Below are 27,699 nucleotides of genomic sequence, written 5' to 3' on the forward strand. Positions count from 1 at the left end.
GGACATAACATATCATCTCACTCCTGGGGAAGGGGCCAATGCTCATGGGAGACAAACCTGATCTGATCACTTCACACAGCACAGGTTTTTGAACCAGGTCTGCTTTTCCTTACTTTTATTCTAGGGCCACTTCTGACAGTTAAACATATAAAAGAAAGTAGGACTAAGGAATTAATTCTATTTCCTGCTTGTACCCACGTCTACATTCTCTCTACATACTGCTCTGGCTTTATGTGAAATTTAATTTCATTTTTTTTCCTTTTAATTTATTTTCTTGCCACCCGTGACTGCCGGTCATGTCAGATCACAGCATACTGCCCATTTATTTTCTGAGCAAATCTGATCACGACACGAACATCATCCAAGCAGCATTTAGGAGATGCTTCTCTTGCCATTCACCTGCCCATGCTTGTAAGGTCACAATGAGTAGGAGGGGCAATGAGATGGTGCAAGGGTTTATTACCTGCTTCTGCAAGTGACCTTACCCTCAGAGGCAGACATACCTGGCTAGCTCTGGCGTCCACTGCAGGCTTTGTAAAGACAAAGCACTCACAGGAAAACTTGACCCATACCTTCCTTCCAGCACAGGTGAGCAGACTCCACTTTATCACTCCTCCAGTGGGTTTCTCCAGCACCAAGATGACTCCAACTCAAGTTATCTACGGCACTGTCAGGACTCCAACCCTCAAAACCACATAGATAGCACACACTACTTTCTTTTAGCATTTATCAAAGAAACTGTTACATCCAATAGGTGCTTTGGCTGCAGCAAGTCCTAGCCACATGAGACAGACATACAAACCTAAGAAAAATAATTAGGTCACTGATTGCAGTTAAAATAATTTAGCTAAACAGTCAACAAAAATACTACTTATGAGACTGAAAAGTAGTGCTTAAGTGTAGGTTGTCAGTTTTGAATGACTGCAATGACCAGCTTCATATCCTAGCCAGACTGTGTTCTGCAACTACAATTCTGAACTTGAACAAAAGCAAATAAATCAGTCAATCTTGCAAGCCTAGCATTCAAATACACCTTAAAATGCTGCTTAGGAAATGGCTCCTATTGGAAATCTAAAGCAGTCACAAAAGAGATAAACTGATGATCCAAACACAGTCACAGAAAACAGGAAATAACAATATTGCTATCATACGTCAGTGGACAGAACCAAAGAACAGAGTAATCTGTGGGGAAGTAGCTGTCCTGGCTATAAAAAAAATCATTTAAGCATAGCAGCTCCTATTAGTCCACTTTGGTGTACAACAAATTCACAAACGTGATACAAGATCAAGAAATCATGAAGGATGTTAGTAGTTTTTAAATTTTTGTTGAAACTATCCTAAAAGGAAACAGATGAGTCAAATGCATTACTGAATTATTAAATCCATTCTTAGGCACTTACAAAGGACATTCAGCAAGGTAGTAGTCTAACAGCAGTTTTCCAGAACTTGCATACTTTACCATCATGCTCACTTTAACTTACCTGCTTAAATTCTTCCTTAACAGCTACACCTTCTGAAATGACACAACCAAGGCATTTCAGCTTCTAAACCTGAAACCTTTCACTAGTCTCCAGTGTTTACTTTCAGAACTTGAAATGCCTACCATTACTATGCAGGCTAGCTGTTACAAGGAGCCCATATACGCAAACATTCCAACTGTACAGACAATTACACTGAGTCCCTCTCATATTAAGTGAAGCAGTATTTATTAAAAGCAAAACACTGCTCACATGTTATGCTGATTTCAATATATTGATTTCAGACAAATACAAAGGATTACTATGAAAAAAAACGCAATAACAACTATAACGAAAAAGCAAAGATACAAAATGTGCCTACTTTACCTTCAGGGCTTTCAGGTTTATCTGGAATATGTACACTAGGTTTTTGCAAGCTTTCTACTTCCTTCTCTGCTGGCTCCTTCTCCAGTACTTCAGGTTCATGAGAAATGACCTCAGTCTCATTCTCCTTTTCTTTGATATCAATTCTTTTTGTTTCATTTTGTGTAGACATATCAGGAGGTCTCTCTCTTTCTCTGTCATGACCTTCAGTAGTTTGCCTTTCACGTTCCCTGTCAACATCTCTCTTTCTCTCCCTCTCCCTTTCCCTCAGTCTCTCTCTGTCTCGATCTCTACTTCTTGACCAGTCTCGCTCAGAATCACGGTCCCATTCTCTCTGTCTTGCGTCTCTCCTTTCTCTTTCCCAATCATGTTCGTGACGTTCCCGTTCTTGATGCTTTTCTCGACTGTCAAATGAACCAGCCCTAGAATGCCGTTGACGATCAGACTCTGGGGAGCTCCTTCTTGAACTGTGGCTTCTTGAATCTTGCCGATCTTAAAAACAAAAAGACATAAATATGGCAAAAAGAATGGAAAGCTATTTTGAATGCAATAATTAGCCACACACAAGAATACAAACTACATGGACTGACCTCTTACACAGCATGGCAAATTACCTATTTGTACACTTTATGAACAGAACTCACACAAAGTAATGATATACCTCATGAGTTCTCCCTTCAGCCATCATACTACTTCTGAACAACTATTTTTAACTGTATAGTGTGTGCCTGGTCAGTTAATACATCTTTTTCTCAAACACACTAAGTTAATAGCTCTGTGAAATCAGAGGGACAGAATGTTTCCGCTGAAAATGGCTTCCCTCTGGAGTTTTAAACAGTTTTAAAAGTCAATTTGCTCAACAAAAAAGTTTTTCTGTTGCAAATTTATTTTCTAGTGTGTATGTAACAAACAGAAAGTGCTGATTATTTTTTAATGAGAGGTGGTTATAACACGTAACAGAAGTCATTCTCATTGTGTTATGATGGCCAACAAGGGTGTGCTCCCAAGGCTGTGGCAGTCCTATTGGTGCAAGAAACCCAGGTCCTACTCTGTCCCAAAGAAGAACTTAACTCTGGGTTTGTGTTAGGAAGGACTTCTTCAAATTTATGAAGACTCCAAAAGACTGTACACAAGGAAAATTCCAAACTATGGCAACGTTCAGGAAGTCCCTGTACAGAACTATTTTATTTATTTATTTACATTTGTTGACCGGGAGAGTCCGGATGGACGTAGGTCCGTTTTCAACGGAGGCCCGGAGAGAAAAGCTGCACACTTACAATATTACAGACATAATTACAGTTGGAGAACATAGCAATTAAAAATTACAAACATTGTTACAGATGTAGAACATAGTACATCAGCAGACAACTAGAAGCTTTGTCATCTGTAAAGTACATAACAGACATTAGCAAATGTTACAATAAGAGGTTCCTGCTGCATAATAAGTTGCTAGGCTTATGAGGATCCGAGCTTGCTAGTCTTCCTGTTAATGGAGCCTGGATTACTACTTTTAGCATTTATTACAGATTCAGTCTGCCAAAAACTCACTGAACCACAGTCTCCAGTGTTGACCGCAGAAAGTGGTGTGTCCAAGCATATGTCAAATTCTGTATTACTATCTAGGCCTCAACACCCAACCATGGGAACAAGGGTAATATTATTTGGAGGGAGACCACACAGATCTGCATGTACCAGATGTGCTGGCCAGTGTCTCAGAATTCTAGAAGGGGATGAAGGTTATTTGTTCCTTTCAAAACACATAAGGGCCAAGAGAAAAATCTTCTGCTCTCCTCCTCCTGTGCAGACAAACCTTCTACAACCCCTCTAAGCAGCAGAGGCTAGGCTTGTCCCAAGTGCATTACTTACATGGAATGATTTCCTAGTGGATTTCGTTCTGGGAAAGAACCCAGTCTGCAGAATGTGTCAGAAGATGACCATGTCTAGAAAACTCTGGTCCCTTGTCATGTGTTTATAAGCAGCAAACAGCTCAAAGAAATACCCTTCCATAGGCAGGCAAACTGGCATTATAAACAACTTCATCAGAAATAGCATGAGCATGACTGACTTTCTTGTATGTCAAGCAGGCTTGTTCCTTTCTAGTGCTGGCCTGGTCTAGCACAGAAAAAAAATGGTGAAGTAGGTAGGGGGAGCACTTGTAGAAGCCATTCAAAGAGGTGAAGGCTTTCTTCTTTTTCAAGATGTCAACAATCAGGTATTCTACAGGCTAGCCAAACAGCCCATTCGAAACAACCAACAATTGCTTTAGGAGGTTGACCCTCCTCAACTGAGTAGTCTTGACTGATCCTTAAGGGACAGTCCTTGCTCAGAGTACCCCAGATCTGGTGGCATAAGGAACCGATATCTAAGATTAGACTGGGTAAACAGGGACTGCAGCCACTTAACCAAAGACAGAGTGGGGAAAAAGATTTTTTTGATGACACCCCCCCCCCAAAACACACACACACACACCTGGACAATAAGGGTGCACATCCCCAATCCAAAGTTCCTTGACAAAAGATGAGGACTAACTGTGAAGAACAGATAGTAGACTTACCGTGAGAAGGTTCAGACCTGGCCTCTGAGTGCTTGTCCTTGAGCCAATGTTGATTAAAGATCTGGGGTACAAGAAGAATACTTCTGCCCATGTCCTCATTAACAGCTATGGACTACTGCCAACTTGGAGAAGCAGGTATTTATGACTTCTTCCTTAACGGAGGACAGCTTCAGTCATGCTACCCTATGCAAGATAAAATTTAATCTTGGTAGTCCTGGGTCAAAGCATCTGCAAAGACAAATGTACAGGAGGATATATGGTATCCCACTACAGAAAATGAAGACAGGGGCTCACAAAAACTTCTTTAATCCGAGACTCAAGAATTGATTGAGTTTCTCCCATACCTGACTAGTCTTGAACATGTAGGGTAAAAAGAGGGGAGGTGAACAGAGCAGAACCTCTTACCACACCTGTTAAAAGCTCTATTAAACTGCAAAATGTTATGATCTCTAGGATCTATGCAAGAGCAAATAGGTCACAGAAAGTACAGTTTTGTACCTACCATAAATGTAGATGTCCGAGAGGAATGCATCTGCAGTCTTTACAAATGGGTTGTCCTGTCGTCAGGCAGCCCTTCGGTCGGCCGGATTCCAAAGTCTGGGTCTGGCTTCGGCTGGTGTCGCACTTCACCCGACGTCATTGCGGCAGTTATTCGGGTATAAAGGCATCAGCCGATGCCATTTTCCTCAGTGTTTCTTGCCCCAGATGCCAGGTGCCCTCTTGGATGGCTAAATTTGGATAAATGCCAAAGTTTCCAAATAGTAGAGAGCAAACACAAAATAAGCATGTATGTACATATATACAAACAAATACACCATAATAGATCCCCCCCAAGCTAGCTGAAGATTGGCAAATGCCCTAAGAGTACCTCAGAGGGGAAGGAGGGTGGGTAATCCTGACTGCAGATGCATTCCTCTCGGACATCTACATTTATGGTAGGTACAAAACTGTACTATGTCCTTCAAGGATGCATCTGCAGTCTTTACAAATGGGTAGAATACCATAGCTAAACTAGGGGAGGAGGAAATGAGAAGAGATTATGGTGTAGTTAGGATCCCTTGCAACACAGCAGTGGCAAAACCAGCACGGGATCTAGAGTATAGAGGTAAGTTATAATGCTTGGCAAATGTATGCACGGAGGTCCAAGTAGTAGCCTCTATAATGTCCTTGGTAGCCACTCCTCGTAAGAAAGCTGTGGTAGTGGCTGTAGCCCTTGTGGAGTGAGGCCTGATGTTCTCTGGAGTTTTCTTTCCATGGTAGGAGTAACAAAATCTAATGCAATTTCCTATCCATTTGGAGATTGTCTGTTTAGAAATTGGTTTTCCTTCCTTTCCTGTTGCATATGCTACCAGAAGCTGGTCAGTTTTTCTGTTGTCTTTTGTCCTGTCCAGGTAGTAGCGTAATTGTCTGTGTACATCCAAGGTATGTAAGAGCCTTTCTCCCCTGTTTTGTGGGTTGGGGAAGAATGTAGGAAGGTGGATAGCCTGATTTAAAGAGACTCTGGATACCACCTTAGGCATAAATGTAGGATTTGTTCTCATGGACACTCTATCTTGATGGAAGATTAGGAAGGGTTGCACTGCCATTAATGCCTGTAGTTCAGAGACCCTTCTTGCTGAAGTTATTGCCAGCAGGAAAGCAGTCTTCCAGGATAAGTATTGTAATTCTGCTGTTGCTGCTGGTTCGAAAGGAGGAAGAGTCAGTTTTTCTAGCACAAAGTTCAAGTCCCATGCTGGCAATGGAGGTTTCCTGGGAGGTTTTACATTTTTAATTCCTCTCAGAAACTGTCTGAGCAGAGGATGCGAGAAAACAGGAGGATCCAAGCTGTATTCTGCTGAAATAGCTGATGCATGTATCTTGATGGAAGAATAGGACAGGCCTGTATGGAAGAGCTCCGCCAAGTACTCCAGGATGTTGGCTATGTTCACCAGTGTCACATCTTGCCCCTTTGCAGTACTCCATATGAGATATCTTTTCCATTTTGCAGCATAATTCTTTCTTGTTGAAGGTCTACGAGCCTCCAGGATTATGTCTTTAACCCTTTGAGATAAATTTGGGTTAATTGCTGTTATGTAATGTTCCAGGCAGTTAGCTGCAGAGTTTTCAGGTTTGGATGCAGGATGTTGTAGTTGTTCTGTGTTAGCAGTAATGGGATCAGGGGCAGTGCCCATATTTGTTCCCGGGACATGCTCCTCAGCAGTGGATACCAATGTTGTCTTGGCCAGTCTGGGGCTATCAGAATGATCCTCGGACGTTCCTCTTTGATCTTCAGAAGCACCTTGTGCATCAAAGGAAGTGGTGGGAATGCGTATGCTGTCAGGTTTTTCCAACTGAAAGATAGGGAGTCCACCTTCCAAGCAAGTGGGTGGTAAGTCCTTGTGCAGAATTTCTTCAACTGGTGATTGAATGGGGATGCAAACAAGTCTATTTGTGGTAATCCCCATTCTCTTGTGATGGTTTTGAAGATGTCCGGATGCAGCATCCATTCGTGGGCATCTGTTGTAGTTCTGCTTAATATGTCTGCTAGAATGTTTTCCTTCCCTGGTACATAAATTGCCTGTAACTGAATGTTGTAGCTCAGAGCCACATCCCATAGGTCCAGTGCCAGCCGGCATAGAGGGTATGAGTGTGTGCCTCCCTGTTTGTTGATGTACCACATAACTGTAGTGTTGTCTGTCCTTATCATCAACTGGCCTTCTTGGAGGAAAGGTCTGAATGTCTGGATTGCCAATTTTACTGCCAGCATTTCTTTTAGATTTATGTGCAGATGCAGCTGGTCTTGAGTCCATAGGCCTTGAATGCATTTGTCCAGCATGTGTGCCCCCCAACCGAGGTCTGAGGCATCTGTCGTGATGGTTTGTCTTGGTTGGCTTTTGCAGAAGGGCAATCCTGTGTTTGATTGGCAGGCCTGAGCCCACCATAGGAACTCTTGCTTCAGGCATGGGATCATTGGAATTTTGGTTTCTAGGCTATGCTTGTGCTGGGACCACAAATTCTTTAGGTACCACTGTAGCTTTCTCATATGCAGCCTGGCATGAGGGACCAGTATTATGCAGGATGCCATGAAGCCTAGAGCTTGTAGCACTTTTCTTGCAGTTAGATGGTTCTGCTTTGTTAATGCCAAAAAGTAGAGAGGAAGTTGCTCTTTCTTTTCTGCAGTTAGAAATGCCATTTGTTTTGATGTGTCCAGTTCTGCACCCAGAAAGGTTATTCTTTGGGATGGAATCAGCCTTGACTTTTTTGTATTGACTGTATATCCCAGGGCTTGCAGCAGGTAGATGACTCTTTGTAAGTCTTCTGTTAGTTTGTTTTGTTGTCCGCTTGTATCAGGCAGTCGTCCAGGTAGGGATAGATTTGAATCCCTGAAGTCTGCAATGAGCGATTACTGATGCCAGGCATTTCGTGAACACTCTGGGCGCAGTAGATAAGCCAAAGGGCAATGCTGAGAATTGATAATGCTCTGATCCTGCAAGAAATCTGAGGTATCTTCTGCAAATTGGTCTTATGGGGACGTGCAGGTATGCCTCCTTGAGATCTAGAGTTACCAGCCAAGACTCCTTGCCCAGCATGGGAAGAAGCTGCTGTAGGGTCAGCATTTTGAATTTTGGAACAATGAGGAATGTGTTTAGAGCGGACAGGTCTAGAATAGGCCTCCATTTGTTTTCTTTTCTTGGTACCAGGAAGAGTCTGGAGTAAAATCCCTTTCCTTGCTCCATAGATGGTACCTTTTCCACAGCTCTCATTCTTAATAATTGAGATATTTGTTTTAGAGCTTCTGTCCTTTGAGCAGGTGGTAGGTTTGGCATTCCTCTCTTTCCTGGTAGAGTATGGAAATGGAACCTGTAACCTTGGTCTATAGTTTGCAAAATCCATTTTTCTCTTGTAATGCAGTGCCAGTTTCTTGAAAATAAGGTTAGCTTTCCGCCTAAGGGTGCTTCTAGTTGTTTCCTGGTAGGCGGTGCCACCGCCAAGTCACTGAGATTGAGTTGTTGTAGTGGTGGTGGCTGTATCCGTGCCTCGCTGGTTGTTACCCTGCCACTGGCGACCCCTGTAGGCACCCCTGGATTGGTTTCTGCCTCTAGAGTGCCTATTCCTGCCTCTTTGTGCCTTAGAGGAGCCTGGAAAGGACCAATTCTTGGAAGGCCAGTTCCTGCTAAACCTTGGAGGTTGAACTTGTAAGAAATCTTTCACTGTTTGCACAGATTTTGCTTTCTCTTTCATCTTTTTTAGTACCTGCTGTGCAGGGGAACCAAATAAATTGACCTTGTCCATAGGTGCATCCAAAAGCTTAGATTTGACATGGTCTGGTAATGCCTGTTCTTTCAACCATGCATGCCTCCTGATAACTGTGCCAGTCATGGCTGATCTAAAGGAAGCCTCCAGTGCATCATAGCCACATTTTAAAGAATGGTTACTAACCTGCTGTATGTTATGTACCATTTCTTGAACATACTTTTTATCTAAAGATTCTTCAGAGGACAGCTTTTTAGTCAACTGGTCAAGCATAAACTCTTGATATTGAATCATGTGAAATTGGTAGTTCAAAGCTCTAGCTGACAAAGTAGCAGAGGTGTAAACTTTTTTACCCCATCTCTCTAAGGACCTGGATTCCCTTTCAGAGGGGAGGGGATTTTTAGAAGAAGTAGCTGCTACAGCTTTAGGACCCTGGGAGATCGTCTCTGGATCTGCAAAAGGAGCCTTATATAAGTGGTGAGATCTGCAAAAGGAGCCTTATATAAGTGGTGATGAGTGTCCGGGACCCTGTAGTACCTATCGGGCTTAGCAGGAGCCGGAGGTAAAGAATCAGGAGCAGTGCAAGCATCATTAAATGCATCATCAACAACAGAAAGAACTGGAGGTATAGCTAAAGGCCTATGCTGTGGCAAATGTAGAAAGGTCCTAAGCCTTTTTCTAGAGTCTGAGAAATCTTGGCCCTGCCACTGAAATTGTTCCCTCATAGCATGCAAGGTTTCCCCAAAGGAAAATTCCTCAGGAGGAGAGGCTGAAGGGATGGACTCCTCAGCATCAGAGTCTTCGTAAGGAGAATAAGAAGCCTCAGGAGGGTCTGTATGTTCTGAGTCATCAGAGGAATCGTCTGTGGATACTGGCTCAGGGGGCTCTGCTCTAGGCCTCTTTTCTGGAGGAGGGAGAGAGGCCCTGTCTGGATGAGGCTGGGCTCCACGAATTAAAGAGATGAGATCCTCAGCCAAAGAAAGCATATGGGAGCTAGTGCTGGGCCTGTGAGAGGGGGGCGTGGTAGGCACAGATTTTGGTGCTTTGGCTGCTTTAGCCCTGGCAAAGGCCTTAATAGACATAGCTGGAGGAGGCCTAGCAGCTCCACGTGCAGGGGTTGAAATATCCAGGGGAATGGTGTCTGATAAATCCTGTGAAACCGTAACAGAAGGTTGGATTTCAGAAGCCGTTTCTACCAGGTTAGAAGAGGCCTCGGTAGAAGGCATGTTATCGGCTGAAGAAAGAACCGCTTGCTCGGTTTTGGCCGAAACCGAGACACTCGTGGTTTGCTTGACTGCGGTTTTGGCCGAAACCGCGGACCGCGAGTGTCGGTCCTTTTCTTTGCGTTTTTTGGTTATTTGCGTAGTTGGAGGATCCGATGGCATAATGTAGGCAAAATCGGAGCCGAAAATCTGTTCAGCAAAGTCTGACCGACGTCTAAGCGTCCGTTGGTTAAAAGAAGCACAGGCTAGACAAGCTGCTACGTCGTGGTCTGGGCCTAAACAATGTATGCAATAGGAGTGGAAATCTTTATGAGGTATTTGTTTCCCACAAGATAAACAGTTATTAACTTTCTCTGACATCGGCTGAGGCAAGAAAGAGTCCCCAACGGGGTACTTAGCTTTATAGAAGTCTTCGAAGTAGTATTCGGTAGTAGTAATCTCTGGATCTGACCGACCGGCACTTGCGAACAGCTTCTGCTTCGGGCGCCACGCGGCAAGAAAGACTGAGGAAAATGGCGTCGGCTGATGCCTTTATACCCGAATAACTGCCGCAATGACGTCAGGTGAAGTGCGACACCAGCCGAAGCCAGACCCAGACTTTGGAATCCGGCCGACCGAAGGGCTGCCTGATGACAGGACAACCCATTTGTAAAGACTGCAGATGCATCCTTGAAGGACATCATTCAAACACTGGGAAGCTTTGTGAGAAAAGCCCAAAGCTGGCACTGACCTGTAAAATGTATTGTCTTTCTTTCAGCAAACTGGAAGAATATAGCAAGCCTGCTCTGGTGGCATCCTTGATGGCAGCATCCAATAGAAGGAATATCCAAAGCTCCTCAGCCTTTTATTCTTCTTGCCTAAAATCTCTGCAATGTGCTTCTGGAGGGAGTGAAAAGCGGCAAGGGGCCATTCCTAGGTGCTCTACATAAACATGACAACATCCCAAATTGAGAGATGCATCATAAGGTGATGCAGAAGGGGGACAGTCTCAATATCTCTGTTCGTCTTAGACATGAGCACATCAAAATCTCCTAACTTTAACGTGCCCATAGAATAGCGCACAGCAACGGTTATTCCTCTCCACAAAGGAGGGGCCACAACTGACCCTGGTAACTATCGCCCCATAAGCCTGACTAGCCTGGTCTGCAAGGCTATGGAGCGCATCATCATGGAACTCATTAACAAAGACATTGGGAACCTCCAAACACTTGACCCAACCCAGTTCGGCTTTGTTAAGGGCAGATCATACCTACTAAACCTGGTGGACTTCTTCGAGACAGTCATCAAGGCCATAGACCAGGGAAAGGTGGTTCACACGGCCTACCTTGACCTCGCCAAGGCTTTCGACACCATTCCCCACTCAGGTATTACAGAAAAACTCACCAGCCTGAACATAAACCCCTACGTCATGAGATGGGTTGCCAACTGGTTTACAGACAGAACTCACACGGTAAGAACAGCGGGCTTCAGGTCCAACTTTAAACCAGTCACAAGTGGTGTCCCGCAAGGCTTGGTCATGGGACCCCTACTGTTCGGCATATACTTCTCAGAAGTACAGGCAAACGCAGGAGGACTATATCTAACCAAGTTCACTGATGACTGCAAACTGGGAGCCATAATTGACTCTCTGGCTGACACGGACATCCTCCAAAAGGGCCTTACTAAGACGGACACCTGGTGTCAAAGTCATGGCCTCAAGCTAAATGTCAAAAAATGCATAGTCATCCCATTTGGGAAAAACAAAACACCCACGAATTACCACATAGGTGGCAGCCCCCTTAATACAGAAGAGGTAATAAGAGATCTGGGGACCCAGGTAGACAGTAATCTCTCCTTTGACAATCATATTGCCAGAGTAGTTAGGAAATCCTTCTATGTGGCCCATCTAATTACTAAAGGGTTCACATCTAGAAATAAAGAGGTCATAGTGCCCCTCTACCCATCACTCATTAGACCCATCATAGAGTATAATGCCCCATTTGGGATATACCTCACAAGACACTTCCAACAGCTGGAAAGACCACAAAAGTACCTCACCAAGAGGATTACTGGTCTCAAACATGTCCTATGCAGCCCAACTGAAAAAAACTCCGGCTGTACTCAGAGGTGATCTCTGCCTGACTTACAAAGCCACATCCAACTCAGAATTGATGGACTTGCTCCACCTAAAGAAATCCAAGTCACTGCAAGCCAAGCGCTCTAGTGAACTAAACCTCACCACAACAATAAATAGAACATGTTGGAGGGATAGATTCCTGTCACAGAGACTCCCCATGCTTTGGAACAAAATTCCAAATTACATCAGGCAAAGCCCCTCACTAACACTTCAAGAGAAACCTTGACGAGTGGATGGTTAACAGAAAATACACCCCTGGGATCACTTCATTGGCTCTGCTTGACAGAGGATCAGTTAATTAAACAATGGGGCGGCGAAAGACGACACACTCTGGCTAGGCTTATAAATGCCCTCTGGCAGATAGCCTAGTACCTACCTAAAAACCTATGAACAAATAGCTAAGCGATAAGGGAGAACCACATCCACCAGCAGTGAGCTCTCATATGAAGAACACATGACACACATGACAGACTGGCCAAGGGTTAGATCAGGAAACAGTATGGGTAGGGTGAAGCTGCACACCATGGATGGCAAAGGATTTACACTTAGCTACGCAAAGGCTTTAGTCCATATGTGCTGTCTTAAGCTCCAACCAGACATCCAACAACTGCTCTCTGAGATTGATCTTCCTCAACTGAGTCATGCTGACTGATCTTTAAAGGACAGTCCTGGCTCTGAGTACCTCAGACTTGGTGGCACAAGGAACCAATTTCTACGATTAGGCTGGTTAAAAAGGCACAGCAGCTGCTTATCGAAAACAGGGTGGTGGAAACAAAAATTTTTGATGACCCCTCCCAACACACACACACACACACCCCCCAGGACAATGAGGGTGCACCTCCCATCCCAAAGTCGCTTGACAAAAGCTGAAGGCCAACTCAAACCCTCACAGACAGATGAAGGATGGACAGTATACTTACCGAGAGAAGGTTCAGACTTAGCTTCAGAGTGCTTGCCCTTGCAACTATGTTGATTATAAATCTGGGGGAACAAGAAGAACACTACTGCCTGTCTCCTCATGAACAGCTACGAACTGCTGTCATCTCGGGGAAGCAGACCTATTCCTTCTCCCTTATTTCACATCAAGGAGCCAAGCTAAACCTCTGGCATCTTCAGCAACTGTTGGCCTCATGTTCTTCCCTGACCCAAGACAGGCAACAGTAATGTAGATCCTGCCTGGCAAACTGGCACTTATGGGACTGAAGTGTGTGAATGCAGAACTCTTCCAGCAACTGCAAGGATCAAGATTCAAACTGTATGGGCAGTAAAAAAAAAAAAAAAAAAAAAAAGAAAAGGAAAAGAACTGATAGGTTCTGGAGATAAGCTTACAAAGCAGGAGATGTTGTCATGGCAAGTGTCAGCTGACTGCAGACATCACTGAGCAAAGGACTCCATTAAAAGTTCCAAATTCTGATTTCTGCAGGGGCATTCTCAACCCTTCGTCTTGCCAAGAAGCATTCTCAAAATGTACAGCTGTGTACACTTACCGTAAATGTAGATGTTAGAGTGTACTCATTGTTGCAGTCATCACCTGTGGGTTATCCCTGCTGTGGTAGCCCTCAGCAGGCCCGAATACCAGAATCAAAATTTTTCTACACCGGCTGCTGTCGCTTGCTGCCTGACGTCAGGTCATCAGTGCTATAAAGGAAAGCAGCCGATGCCATTACATCAGTTTTTCTTGCCCTAACCAGTCAGAGGCCCAAGTAAATATGGTAAAGTGGTCCTGGTGGCTAAAAGCCACCGTTAGAAACTTAGGTCTCCCTAAACTCATCACCTCTGTAAGGATTCTCAAAGCAGAGGAGAGGTGTGGTAGGATTAGTAAGAGACCTAGGAATGGGTCAGCATGCCCTGCAGAACACGTATGGACAGAAGTCCAGGTGGCAGCTTCCAGGATGTCCCTGGTGGGAACTCCTCTAAGGAATGCTGTGGAAGTGGAGGCTGCCCTAGTGGAATGGGTTTGGATAGACTTGGGGGGTTCCCATGCAATCTGTAGCAGAAATGGATATAGTGTGATATCCATTTGGAAATGGTTTGTTTGGAAATGGGCTTCCCATCTGCCCCTGGGGCAAAGCTGACAAACAGTTGGTCTGTTTTCCTGAAGGGTTTAGTAAGGTCCAAATAGTATCTGAGCTGTCTGTGCACATTTAGTGAGTGCAGAAATCCTTCCCCCTTGTTTTGAGGGTTAGGAAAAAAGGTGGGTAGATGTATGGGCTGGTAGAGAGTTACATTAGATACCACCTTGGGCATAAAGGAGGGATTAGTCCTCAGGGAGACCCTGTCTGCATGGAAGATGATGAAGGGCTCAATGGACATCAGTGCCTGAAGTTCTGAAACCATTCTGGATAAGGTGATAGCTAGGTGAAAAGCAGTCTTCCAGGAGAGGTATCTTAGTTCTGCTGAAGCAGCCAGTATGAAGGGTGGTAAAGTTAGTTTTTCCAAAACATAATTCAGGTCCCAGGCTGGAGTGGGTGGCCTTCTGGGAGGTTTGATATTAGAAGTCACTCTGAGGAATTGTTTAATCAAAGGATGGGAGGACAGGGGGTGTTCTGTATCAAAATGAGCTGAAATGGCTGAGACGTGGATTTTAATAGAGGAGAAGGACAGGCCACTATTAAGTAGATCCGCTAGGTAGTCCAGGATAAGAGGGATGGAAAGTTGTGAGGTACTGCCCCCCCCCCCCTGGACTTGCTCCAGGAGCAGAATCTTTTCTATTTTACTGTGTAAGATTTTCTGGTGCTGGGCCTTCTGGCCTCTATGATAATGTCTAGGACCTGTTTGCTTAGCAGGGGCCCCTTATTTGCCTTTAGAGTATTAGCCATGCTGATAGTTTGAGAGTCTGCAAGTCTGGGTGCAGCATCCCCCCCCACCTGAGTTAAGAGGTCTGAGATCAGGGGAAGCTGCCTGGGAGGCTGTAAGGTAAGGCTGCAAGTAAGGGGTACCAATGTTGTCTGGGCCAATCTGGAGCAATGAGGATGGCCTTTGGTCTCTCCTCCCTTATTTTGATCAGTACCTTTGGAATAAGAGGCAGAGGAGGGAATGCGTACACAAAAAGGGTGTTCCAGGGGAAGGTCAAGGCATCCACCTTCCACTCGATGTGGTGATACTACCTGGTATAGAATTTTTTCAGCTGATGGTTGAGATGTGAAGCAAAGAGATCCACCTCCGGAATTCCCCATGTCTGAGTGATTTCTAAAAAGATTTTTCTGTGGAGCTGTCATTTCTGGGGGTCCAGTAAGTTTCTGGTTAAGTGGTCTGCCAAGGTGTTGCTGATCCCTGGTACGTACTGGGCTATCAGGTGTAGTCCCATGGAAGAGGCTGTCAGCCAGAGGTTCATGGCTAGCCTGCACAGAGGGTAAGATTGGGTCCCTCCCTGTTTGTTGATGTACCACATTACTGTGGTGTTGTCCGTTTTGATAAGGAGAACCCCTGGCTTGAGATGGGGTTTGAAGGATGTCAGAGCCTTTTGTACTGCCATCATTTCCTTCTGGTTGATGTGTAAGGAAAGGTGCTGGACATCCCAAAGACCTTGGGTGCACCTGCCTTCTAGGTGAGCGCTCCAAGCTATGTCTGAAGCGTCTGTGGTAATGGTCTGCCCAGTTGGGTGGAGGGTGAAGGAAAGACCCGTGTTCTGGGCACAGGCCCCTGCCACCAGAGAAACTCGGCCCTTATACAGAGGATCAGAGGGAGAGAGGTCTCTACAGGTTGAGAGTGCTGACAGCAAAGGTTCTTTAGGTACCACTGAAGTTTTGTCATGTGAAGCCTGAAGCCTGGCCAGAGGAATTTAAAGGATGCAAGGTGCCATGTACACAAAGGCTTGCAGGAACTTCCTCAAAGTGAGGTGACTTCTGGAAGCCAGCTGGGTAAAATAGAGAAGCAGGAAGCTCTGCTTTTCTGGGGACAGAATGGCCATATGGGATGCTGTGTCCAGCAGTGCTCCCATTAAAATGATCTTCCTGGAGGGTGTTGTGCTTTGATTTCTTCTCATTGATGGTTTACCCTAAGGAGGTTAGAAGGGTTTTGAGAAAGAGGAAGTCCTTGAGGAGCTTTTCTTTGCAATCTGCCTGAATGAGTTAGTTGTCCAGATAAGGGTAAATTTGTATATTTTTCTGTATGCAAAAGGCTACGGCCGGGGCTAAGCACTTGGTGAATACCCTGGGAGCAGTAGATAAGCCAAAGGGTAGTGCAGAGAATGTACAGTTGTGGACCACTTACCATAAATGTAGATGTTCTAGTGTATTCACTGTTGCAGTCATCACATTTGGGTTATCCCTGGGAGGGTAGCCCTCGGACAGCCCGAATACCAGAGACTTAGTATTTCTGCATTGGTTGCTGTCACTTAAGGACAGACGTCAGGTCATCAGTAGTATAAAGTAAGGCAGCAGACACCATTACATCAGTTTTTCTTACCCTAACCTGTCAGGAGCCCCCAAGTAGGAGGCCAGGATCTGGTGGAATAAACTCCACCAGTGGAAAATAAATACCAATAAGTCCCCTGAAAGGAAAGGAGAACAACAAGTTAGATTGGTAATAAAAGGAGAGGAGAAGAAAGGGGGCTGGAGGAGAGGGGACCAGGACTCCAACAGTGAATACACTCAACATCTACATTTATGGTAAGTGTACACAACTGTACTATATTCTTCGTGTTTCACTGTCAAAGTCATCACATTTGGGTTGATTCCCAAAGCTGAGGAAAAGGGTGGAAGCAGTCCTGGAAACTAGGGGCTGGCTAGGATGCCCTGCAAGACTGCAGAGGCAAACCCTGCTCTTGATTTGGAAAAGAGAGGCAGGTGGTAATGCCTGGGTAGAAGTGTGAACACATGTCCAGGTTGCAGTCTCAAGGATGTCCCTGGTGGGGACTCCTCTGAGGAGAACCGTAGAGGTGGAGGCTGCTCTGGTGGAGTATGTCCTGACCCCCTTGGGGGAAGGCTTTCCATACTGTTTGTATCAGAAATGGATGCAGTGTGCTATCCATTTGGAAATGGTTTATTTAACTATGGCTTTGCCGTCTGCTCCTGTAGCAAAGCTAACCAGTAATTGATCAGACTTTCTGAAGGATTTAGTCCTGTCTAGACAGAATCTGAACTGCCTGTGCACATCTAGAGAGAAGAATCCTTTCTCCCTTGTTCTGGAGGTTAGGAAAAAAGGTGGGCAAATGAATGGCTTGGTTGAGAGCCACACTGGACACCACCTTGGGCATGAAGGAAGGGTTAGTTCTGAGGGATACCCTGTCTGCATGAAAGATGAAGAAGGGATCCACAGCTGTGAGTGCTTGCAGCTCAGGGACTCTTCTGGCTGAAGTGATGGCCAGAAGGAATGCTGTCTTCCAGGAGAGAAATTTTACCTCTGCAGAAGAAGCTGGTTCAAAAGGGGGATATGGTGATCTTTTTCAATACAAAGTTAAGGTCCCAAGCTGGTGTTGGTGCCCTTCTGGGTGGCCTCATGTTGCTAGCCCCTCTCAGGAACTGTTTGATCAAAGGGTGTGAGAAAAGGGGCTGCTCAGTGGGAAAATGAGCAGAAATAGCAGAGGCATGAATTTTTATAGAGGAGAAGTGTGTGTGTAGTAGGTCAGCTAAGTAATCCAGGATGAGAGGGAGGGGAGGCTGTGCCATATTGGCTCCCTTAGCCTGGGTCCAAGTGCAGAACCTTTTCCATTTATCAGCATAAGACATTCTGGTGCTAGGACGTCTGGCCGCACGGATAACATCCAGAACCTGTTTACTGAGGTTAGCAGATAGGTTGGGTGTTAGGGAATAAGCCAAGCTGCCAAACTGAGTGTCTGGAATTGGGGATGCAAGAACTCCCCTTCCTTCTGGGTCAGGAGGTTTGGAATCTGAGGAAGATGCCAAGGGGTAGCGAGGACAGGCTGCGCAGCAAGGGGTACCAGTGCTGCAGGGGCCAGTCTGGAGCTATAAGAATGGTCCTTGGTTTTTCCTCCTTTATTTTGAGCAATTCCCTGGGGATGAGAGGTAGGGGAGGAAAGGCATACACCGAGAGATTGACCCAGGGGAAGGACAGGGCATCCACTTTCCAAGCCATGCAGTGATGCTCCCTGGTGCCGAATTTGCTGAGCTGATGGTTGGTGTGGGAGGCAAAGAGGTCGACCTTCGGGGTTCCCCATTTCTGTGTTATTAGGGTGAAGGTACTTCTGTTGAGTTGTCACTCATGTGAGTCAAGAAGACTTCTGCTTAAATGGTCTGCCAGAGAGTTGTGAAAGCCTGGTAGGAATTGTGCTAGCAGGTGTAGTTGCATGGCAAAGGCTGTGTGCCAAAGGGTCATGTCTGCCTGCATAGAGGGTAGGAGTGAGTCCCGCCCTGCTTGCTGATGTACCACATCACAGTGGTGTTGTCTGTTTTGATCAGGAGAGCCCCTGGAGAGAAGGGGCTTGAAAGCGATTAAGGCTAGCTGCACAGCAATCATCTCTTTTTGACTGATGGGCAGGGGAATTTGCTGTGGGCTCCACTGGCTCTGAATGCACCTGCCGTCCAGGTGTGCACCCCAAGCATAGTCTGATGCATCTGTGGTGAAGGTCTGGGCAGCGTGGGGTGGGGAAAAAGGCACCCCCTTGTTGTGGGAGCATGCAGCTGCCCACCAAAGAAAATCTTTTCTGAGACAAGAAGTTATGGGTAGAAGAGTTTCCAGGTCTTGAGAGTGTTGGTACCACTGAAGTTTCCTCATATGCAGTCTGGCACATGGAATGAGTAGTATGCAAGATGCCATGAACCCCAGAGCTTGCAGGATTTTCCTTGCAGTTAGCTGGGATCGGGTGGCTAGTTGAGACAAGTTGGCTGTCAGGTAAATTTGTTTCTCTGGAGTAAGGTATGCCATCTGGGAAGCTGTGTCCAGACTTGCTCCCAGGAAAATTATCCTTTGTGTGGGCACCTGTTTGGATTTCTTTTTGTTGATCATGTACCCCAGGGAGGTTAATAGGGTCTTTACAAAGGCCAGGTGTTTGAGGAGCTTCTCCTGGCTGTCTGCCTGAATAAGGCAGGTGTCTAAGTATGGGTAAATCTAAATATTTCTTTGTCTGCAAAAGGCAATGGCTGGAGCCAGACATTTTCTGAAAACTCTGGGAGGAGTAGATAAGCCAAAGGGAAGCGGAGAGAACTGAAAGTGTTGAGATCCTGCCCTGAAGCGGAGGTACTTCCTGCATGATTCCCTGATAGGAATGTGGAGGTAGGCCTGTTTTAGATCTAGGGTGGCTAGCCAAGCGTCCTTGGAGAGCATGGTTAGCAGCTGCTGGAGTGTGAGCATTTTGAATTTTGGGATCACCAGGAAGGTGTTTAGAATGGATAGATCGAGGATGGGGGTACCAGGTGCCCTCTTTTCTGGGCACCAGAAAAAGTCTGGAGTAGAAACCTTGGCCTATCTGTTCTGCAGGAACGTGCTCTACTGCCCTCAAAGAGAGCAGGGAAAAGATTTGCTTTTGAGCCTCTGCCCACTAATTTGATGGTAGATCTGGGAACCCTTTTGAGGCTGGGAACCCTTTTGTGGCTGGAAGTGTGTGGAAGGAAAATTTGTATCCCTGAGACACAATGTTTAGAACCCAGTGTCTTTGGTAATGGTGGCCCAGGTGATGAGTGGCAGGAGAGTTTTCCTCCTAGGGGTAAGTAAAGGTGGGCAGAGGGAGGGGTGGAGGAGAAGTCATTGTGAGTTTTTACCATAAGGGGGTGGCTTAGAACTCCCTGGTTTTGAAGAGGAGGTAGTCCACTGCTTAGATCTCTGCATTCCCTGGGGCTGCTTCCACAGGGCCTAGGCTGGGCCAGATTACTGGGAGCAGGAAAGGACCAGTGTTTGGAGGGACAATGCCCGCTGAACCTAGACCTGCAAGACACCCTTAACTGTATGCATAGATTTTTCTTCCATTTTTTTTAAGACCTCCTCTGCCTTAGTGCCAAATAAGTTATCTTTGTGCAAGGGGGCATCCAACAATTTAGATATGACATGATCTGGCAGGGGCTGTTCCTTAAGCAATGCATGCCTTCTAAGGACAGATCCAGTGATTGCTGCCCTGCAAGAAGCTTCTAGGGCATCAAAAAGTACAGTTTTGTACCTACCATAAATGTAGATGTTCGAGGATTCCATTGCTGCAGTCCTGACTATTGGGTATAGTCCGCGTCCAGTCGGCCCGAATACCAGAGTATAAGGCTGGCGTCGGTCAGGGCGCATTAGACTGGCGTCAGTACGTCAGGGTACTAATGCGCATGACCGACGTCATATCCTCAGTCTTTTCTTGCCCCAGATGTCAGAAGACCCTAAAAAGACAAGTCCCAAAAAACCTGCACCAAAAACATGTACAATATATACAAAAATATAAGCATGTAAACTCACCTACACAACCACCCCTAAACACAGAGGGGAAGGAGGGAGGGTAAATTGGACTGCAGCAATGGAATCCTCGAACATCTACATTTATGGTAGGTACAAAACTGTACTATGTTCTTCGTTTTCCATTGCTGCAGTCCTGACTATTGGGTAGAATCCCAAAGCAGAGGTAAGGGAGGCTGGCAAATCATAAAGAAGTAGGAGCTGACAACATGCCTTGCAAAACAGCTGTGGCAAAACCAGCCCTAGACTTAGAGTAGATAGGAAGGTGATAATGCTTAGAGAAAGTATGCACTGAACTCCAAGTAGCTGCTTCCAAAATATCCTTAGTTGCCACCCCTTAGAAATGCTGTTGAAGTGGCAGTAGCCCTAGTGGAATGAGGCCTAATCCCAGCTGGAATCTCCTTGCCATGATGGGAATAACAAAATGCAATGCAAAAGCCAATCCACCTAGAAATAGTTTGTTTTGACACAGGCTTGCCCTGTGAACTCAAAGCAAAAGAAACAAACAACTGCTGAGACTGCCTAAAATCCTTAGTCCTGCTTAAATAATAGCAATTGCCTGTGTACATCTAAAGTGTGCAAAATCTTTTCCCCTTTATTTTGAGGGTCTGCATAAAAGCGTAGGCAAATGAACAGTTTGGTTTAAAGCCACACTAGAAACCACCTTAGGCATAAAGGAAGGATTAGTACGTAATGATACCCTATCCTTATGGAAAATCAAAAGGGCTCTACTGCCATAAGGGCCTGCAACTCAGACACCCTTCTTGCAGAAGTAATAGCCAACAGAAAAGCAGTCTTCCATGACAAGTATTTCAATTCAGCAGTAGCTGCAGGCTCAAAAGGTTGTAGAGTAAGTTTTTCCAACACAAAATTGAGATCCCAAGCAGGAGTAGGAGCTCTCATTGGGGTCTTATATTCTTTGCCCCTCTAAGAAACTGCTTGAACAAAGGATGCGAAAACAAAGGTGGGTCACAATCATAGTGAGCTGAAATTGCTGCAGCATGAATCTTAATGGAAGAGAAGGACAAACCTTTGTCCAATAACTCAGTAAGATATTGAAGAGCCACACTCAAATTAGGCTCAGAAATCTCCAAATTCTTTGCTGTACTCCAAAATAAAAATCTCTTCCATTTTTCTGCACACTCTCCTTGTACTAGGTCTTCTAGCTTCCATAATCACATTTAAAACTTGTTGAGGAAGTTGAGACCTGCTGTGTTTCAACACAGAATATGCCAGGCTGTTAGATGAAGAGAGTGAAGCTTGACATTGAGCAGATGACCGTCCTTCTGAGATAACAGATGAGGAATCAGAGGTAAAGGCCATGGAGGCTTCTTTACCAGACTCCGTAGTAGTGGGTACCAGTGTTGCCGAGGCCAATCTGGAGCTATCAAAATCATCCTTGGCCTGTCTTGTCTGACCTTTAATAGTACCTTTGGAAGAAGAGGCAGAGGTGGAAAGGCATACACATGAAGGTTTTCCAACTGAAAGACAGAGCATCCACTTTCCAAGCTGTGTGATGAAACCCCTTTGTGCAATACTTTGGCAGCTGGTGGTTTAGTGGAGAAGCGAACAGATCTATGTCTGGAGTTCCCCATGACACTGTCAGTTTCTGAAATACATGAAGATCCAGTTTCCACTCGTGGGGATCCATGATTTGTCTGCTTAACACATCTGCTAAGGAGTTCTGTGCTCCTGGCAGAAACCTTGCCTGAAGAGTTAGTTGCAAGCTTAGCGCAGTCTCCCATAAAATCATTGCTTGCCTGCATAGAGGATAAGAATGTGTTCCCCTTGCTTGTTGATGTACCACATGACAGTTGTGTTGTCTGTTAGAATCAACACCTGCCCTGGAAGAAGTAACTCCTTGAAAGCCATTAATGCAAACTGGACTGCTAACATCTCCTTCATGTTGATATGTAGATGCTGTAGTCTGGCAGGCCACTTGTCTTGTATCCACTTTCCATTTAGATGAGCTCCCCAAGCAATGTCCGAGGCATCTGTTGTTAAGATCTGACTTGCCTCTGGCGGGTCACAGAGAGTCCCTTGTTTAGGTGACATTCCTGAGCCCACCACAAGAATTCTTTTCAAGGCAAGGTATTATTTGAATGACAGTGTCCAAATCCTGGCAGTGCTGTGTCCATACATTTTGAGATACCATTGTAGCTTCCTCATATGCAGTTTGGCATTGGGAAGCACCAGAATACAAGATGCCATGAACCCTAATGCTTGAAGGACTGTCCTTGCAGTCAGCACGGACTGATGAGATAGTTGATGGAAGTAAAGTGACAGACTCTTTTGTTTGTCCGGGGTTAAAAGGCCATCTGGGCTGCTGTATTCAGTCTCACACCCAGAAAGCACATGTCTTGAGAGGGTACTAGACTGGACTTTATTTCGTTCACAGAATACCCTAGGCATCTTAGCACTGCTATAACATATTCCAGATGCTGTAGAAGGTCTTCCTTTTCTTGAGCCAGAATCAGGCAGTCGTCCAAGTAAGGATAGATTTGAATTCCTTGAAGCCTGAAGTAAGCTATCACTGGAGCCAGAACCTTTGTGAATACTCTGGGCAGTAGATAAGCCAAAGGGCAATGCAGAGAACTGATAATGAGAATTTCCAGCTCGAAACCAGATACTTCCTGCAACTTAGCCTTATAGGCACATGAAGGTAAGCTTCCTTGAGATCTAAAGTTACCATCCAGTGATCTTTGCCCAGCAGAGGTAAAAGCTGTTGTAACGTCAACATCTTGAACTTGGGAATGTCCAAAAACGTGTTGAGGAGAGATAAATCCAAAATTGGTCTCCACGTGTTCCCCTTCTTTGGTACAAGGAACAGGCGAGAATAAAATCCTAGGCCCCTTTCTGATACAGGGACTGGCTGAATGGCCCCTATCTGAAGTAACTGAGAAACTTGCTTGTGAGCCTCTTTTCTTTGTGGAGGAGGAACGTCTGGCATGCCTTTGAAAGGGGGCATTGTATGGAAATAAAATCTGTAGCCGTGGTGAATGATATCCAACACCCATTTGTCTTGAGTAATTAAATCCCAATTTTCTTTGAAAAGAGACAGTCTTCCTCCCAAAGGAGCTGCCAGACGGGAATCTGCTGGCAGCTGAAAAGACAGGTCATTGGGTTTGTTTACGAAAGGACTGACCCCTGCCCTCACCAGAAGTCTGAGCAGGTGAACTCCCTGTTCTAGGCCCAAAAGAACCTTGAGCCCTGCCCCTACCACGTCTAGACCTACCCCTAAACTGGGAATCATAAGCAGGATATGTCCATCCCTTAGCAGGCCAATTTCTACTAAACTTTGGTGGCTGCACCTGCAAAAAATCTTTAACAGTTTGCATAGACTTAGCTTTGTCCTCCATTTTCTTTAAAACTGCTTCCACAGGCGATCCAAACAACACATCAGACTGTAAAGGAGCATCCAAAATCCTTGTCTTAACATGCTCAGCTAAATTCTGATCCTTCAACCAGGCATGCCTGCGAAGAACAGAACTGGTAGCAGCCACCCTCGAGGAGGCCTGTACAGCATCAAAACCACATTGCAAAGAATGCTTACCCACTTGTTCAGACACATGAACCAAATCCAGCAACTCTTTACACTCAATACCTTCCGCCAAAGCATCCACCTTAGATTTCAATTGTGAAAGGAGATAATTCTGATATTTTAGCATGTGAAACTGACAGTTCAATGCTCTCATGGCTAGAGTGGAAGAAGTATACACTTTCTTTCCCCACCTATCCAAAGCCCTTGCCTCTTTATCAGTGGGAACAGGATTTTTAACCACAGAAGCCTTAACACCTTTAGGCCCTTGAGAAATAGTTTCTGGGTCCGCCCTAGGACTCTTAAACAAATATTTATGAGCTTGGGCACCCTATAATACCTATCAGGCTTAACAGGAGCAGGAGGCAAAGAGTCAGGGTTCAGGGAAGCCTCTGCAAAAACATCTTCCACCACATTCAACACAGGAGGAATAGCTAAAGGCCTATGCTGGGGTAAAACAAGAATTCCCTAAGCCTTTTCCTGGAATCAGAGTAATCCTGGCCTTCCCATTTAAAGTGCTCCCTCATGGAATGCAGAGTCTCTGAAAATGAGAAATCCTCAGGCGGAGAAGCTGTAGGAGTGGAATCATCCACATCAGAATCAGAATAAGTAGGATACTCCTGCATATCTTCCACAGAAGATTCTGAAGCCTCTGAACACTGTTCAAAACTATCAAACTCGGTTCCACCCTAGGCCTCTTATCAGGCGGGGCATAGAACCTCTAATCATAGTAATCAAATCTTCTGCCATTTTAAGCATATGTTTCTTAGGTACAGAACCCGAAATGCTAGGAGAAGCCCCACTGAAGCTGAACTAGGCCTACCTCTCAAAGAAGTTTTGGCAACAGAAGGAGGCTCTAACTACCTTGGGAAGAGGGAAGAACAGTCACCTGAGAAGCCCCTCAGCTTGGCCTACCTCCTGAGAAGGCACATCCTGTAATAGTAAAGTTTCTGCCTGGGACTCCATGGAAACTCCTGGCAAAACCTCTGGCTCCACTGAGCCTTCTAAAGAACCGACATCCGGGACTGCGGTTCATCAACCCTAGGCTTCGCTGTTTTGTCCTTGCGCTTCTTGAGGAGGCGGCGAGCATCCGGCGGCATTTTATAATTACAACGCTTCCCAAACACTAACCTGGCACAGTCTAACCTCCTCTTAATAGTGCGTTTGTTAAACCTAGCACAAGAGCGGCAACCAACAACGTCGTGCTCAGGCCCTAAACAAGGTATACACAAGGTATGGTAATCCCTATGAGGTATCTGTTTCCCACAAGAAATACAGTTATTCACTTTTTCTGACATCCGGTAAAATACTGAGGCAAGAAAAACCAAAATGTTCCAACGGGTACTTAGCCAACTCTGTTTCGGTCTGAAACTCCGGTTTCGGAAATATTTCAGAACGCCAACCTGCACTCGCAAAACTGCTTCTGCATCGGACCATGCGGCAAAAAAGACTGAGGATATGACGTCGGTCATGCGCATTAGTACCCTGGCGTACTGGCGTCAGTCTAATGCGCCCTGGCCCGCGTCCGCCTTATACTCTGGTATTCGGGCCGACTGGACGCGGACTATACCCAATAGTCAGGACTGCAGCAATGGAAAACGAAGAACATCCACAGTACAAGATGTGTTTAGTTACTTGACTTGCAGAATGCATTAACTCTTGTAAATCTTTAGATTCTGCCCAAGCAGGAAAGGAAGACATTCTTTGTTTAAGGAGTTCCAAGGTATGTATCTGAAATTTCAGTATATGGAACTGACAATTTAGTGCCCTGATAACAAGAGTAGCTGAGGTGTATACTTTCTTACCCTGTCTATCTAATGCTCGTGAATCCCTGTCTGAGTGGGTGGGATTCTTAGAAGAAGTTGCTTTCATTCCTTTTGGCCCTTGAGAAATGACCTCAGGGTAAGCTGTAGGATTTTTAAATAGACATTTGTGTGAGTCAGGGACTCTATAGTACCTGTCTAGTTTTCTGGGAGCAGGAGGGAGAGCATCAGGAGTCAAGCTGGATTTGAGGAAAACATCCTCCACAACATTCAGGACTGGGGGGATGGCCAAAGGTCTGTGTTGTGGAAGATCTAAGAATTCTCTGAGTCTCTTGTTGGACTTTGGGTGGTCCTGACTCTACCACTGAAAGTGCTCCCTTAAGGTATGCAGGGTTTCCCCAAAGGAAAAATCCTCTGCGGGAGAGGCTGAAGGAATGGAATCCCCTTGCATCAGAATCCTCATAAGTGGAGAGGGGTTGCAAATCTTCATATTTAGATGCATCTGACTCTTGTTCAGACAAAACTACAGGGGACATATCTCTTTTCCTTTTGGAGGGGGTAGCGTGGCTTCCCCTGATCATAATGATAAGGTCTTCCACCAGTTTAAGCATTTGAGACTGAGGCAGGGTAGCAGGCGCCTGAAAGTGGGTCGTCGGTTTCTTGGGTATGGTTCGTACCAGGGGCCTAAGAAAGTCAGTAGTTTTAGAAAGAATGGTAGTCGAAAAAGAAGACGTTGGTTTGTGTCGAGATTCGTTAGTGCGAAGGCCATCCTTGGAAGCTGGTGCCTGCTCAGTGTTTCCAGACCCATCCAAGGTTGAGACGACTGCAGGATCCTTAGTTGAAGAAGAGTTTTGCAGCATACCGGACTACGAAAGGGTCTCGGTAGCGGCCTGAGAATCAGCAGAAGTGGGCAAAAGCACCTCACTGAGGATCGGAGAACTGACGACTAGCTTAACGGAAGTGTCGTCGGTAGGTTTGGACCTGTGCGGTCTCTCTCTGTCTTTATCTTTACGTTTTTTTTGGAAGATCTGCTGTTGGATTGCTTACAGAAGTCATATCGGAATTAGAGGACTGTAAGCAAAAATATCTGGCTACAATAAGGGCCCAACGACAGATAGTTCTGGTGTTGAACAAAGCACAGAAGCGACAACGAGGGACGTTGTGGTCTGGGCCTAAGCAAGTGACGCAGTAAGAATGGAAGTCTCAGTTTGGTATTTGTTTTCCACAGGTGAGACAATTTAACTTTTTCTGACATCGGTTTGTGGAAGAAAAAAGGATCCCTAATGGGGTACTTCGCTTTAGAAGACTTCAGCTTCAATTCAGTAGACGAAAACTCAAATAGCGGCCGACCGACACTCATGCGAACAGCTTCTGCTTCTGGCTCCATGGCAAGAAAGACTGATGTAATGGCGTCGGCTGCCTTACTTTATACTACTGATGACCTGATGTCAGTCCTCAAGTGAGAGCAACAGATGCAGAAATACTAAGTCTCTGGTATTCGGGCCGGCTGAGGTCTACCCTGGCAAGGATAACCCAAATGTGATGACTGCAACAGTGAAACACGAAGAACATCTGAAAGTGTTGTGAGCCTGCTCTGAAGCAAAGGAATTTCCTGCAGGATTCCCTTATGGGGATGTGGAGGTAGGCATCTTTTAGATCTAGGGTAACTAACCAGGCATTTTTTGTCAGCATAGGCAATAGCTGCTTTGGAAAGTGTCCCATATTATTCCCCTTCACAAGGGTGGAAATTCCACTGAACTCTCCAACTATCGTCCCATAGCCCTACTCTCTCCCTTATCTAAGATTATGGAAAGGTGTATCCACAAGCAACTGCTTGACTACCTCCTCCATAATAACTTGCTCACCAATACCCAACATGGTTTCAGACCTTCCCATAGCACTACCACTGCCCTCCTTTCCTTTACGGACACCATCAACAAAAACCAAAACCTTAACATGCTCTCCTCTGCACTTTTCTTAGACCTGTCCAAGGCTTTCGACATGGTTAATCACCAAATACTCATACATATTCTTAAATCTCTGTCACTTGACACACTAGCTATAAAATGGTTCCAGTCCTACTTAAATAACAGACATCAAGCTGTA

General features: G+C 45.4%; 1 protein-coding gene across 1 annotated transcript in view; it reads right to left on the reverse strand.

The window, feature by feature from the left end:
- Positions 1–1,788: 1,788 nt before the first annotated feature.
- LOC122802414 (zinc finger CCCH domain-containing protein 13-like) overlaps positions 1,789–27,699 on the reverse strand; it is a 1,157,483-nt gene continuing 1,131,572 nt past the window's right edge. The window contains exon 17 of the mRNA XM_044072036.1: positions 1,789–2,333. Coding sequence (XP_043927971.1) covers positions 1,804–2,333 — 530 coding nt within the window. The 3' untranslated portion in view covers positions 1,789–1,803. The remainder of the gene's footprint in view (positions 2,334–27,699) is intronic.

The sequence above is a fragment of the Protopterus annectens genome, chromosome 5.part0, assembly GCF_019279795.1.
Source record: "Protopterus annectens isolate FY-2018-M chromosome 5.part0, PAN1.0, whole genome shotgun sequence".
NCBI classification, from domain to species: domain Eukaryota; kingdom Metazoa; phylum Chordata; order Ceratodontiformes; family Protopteridae; genus Protopterus; species Protopterus annectens.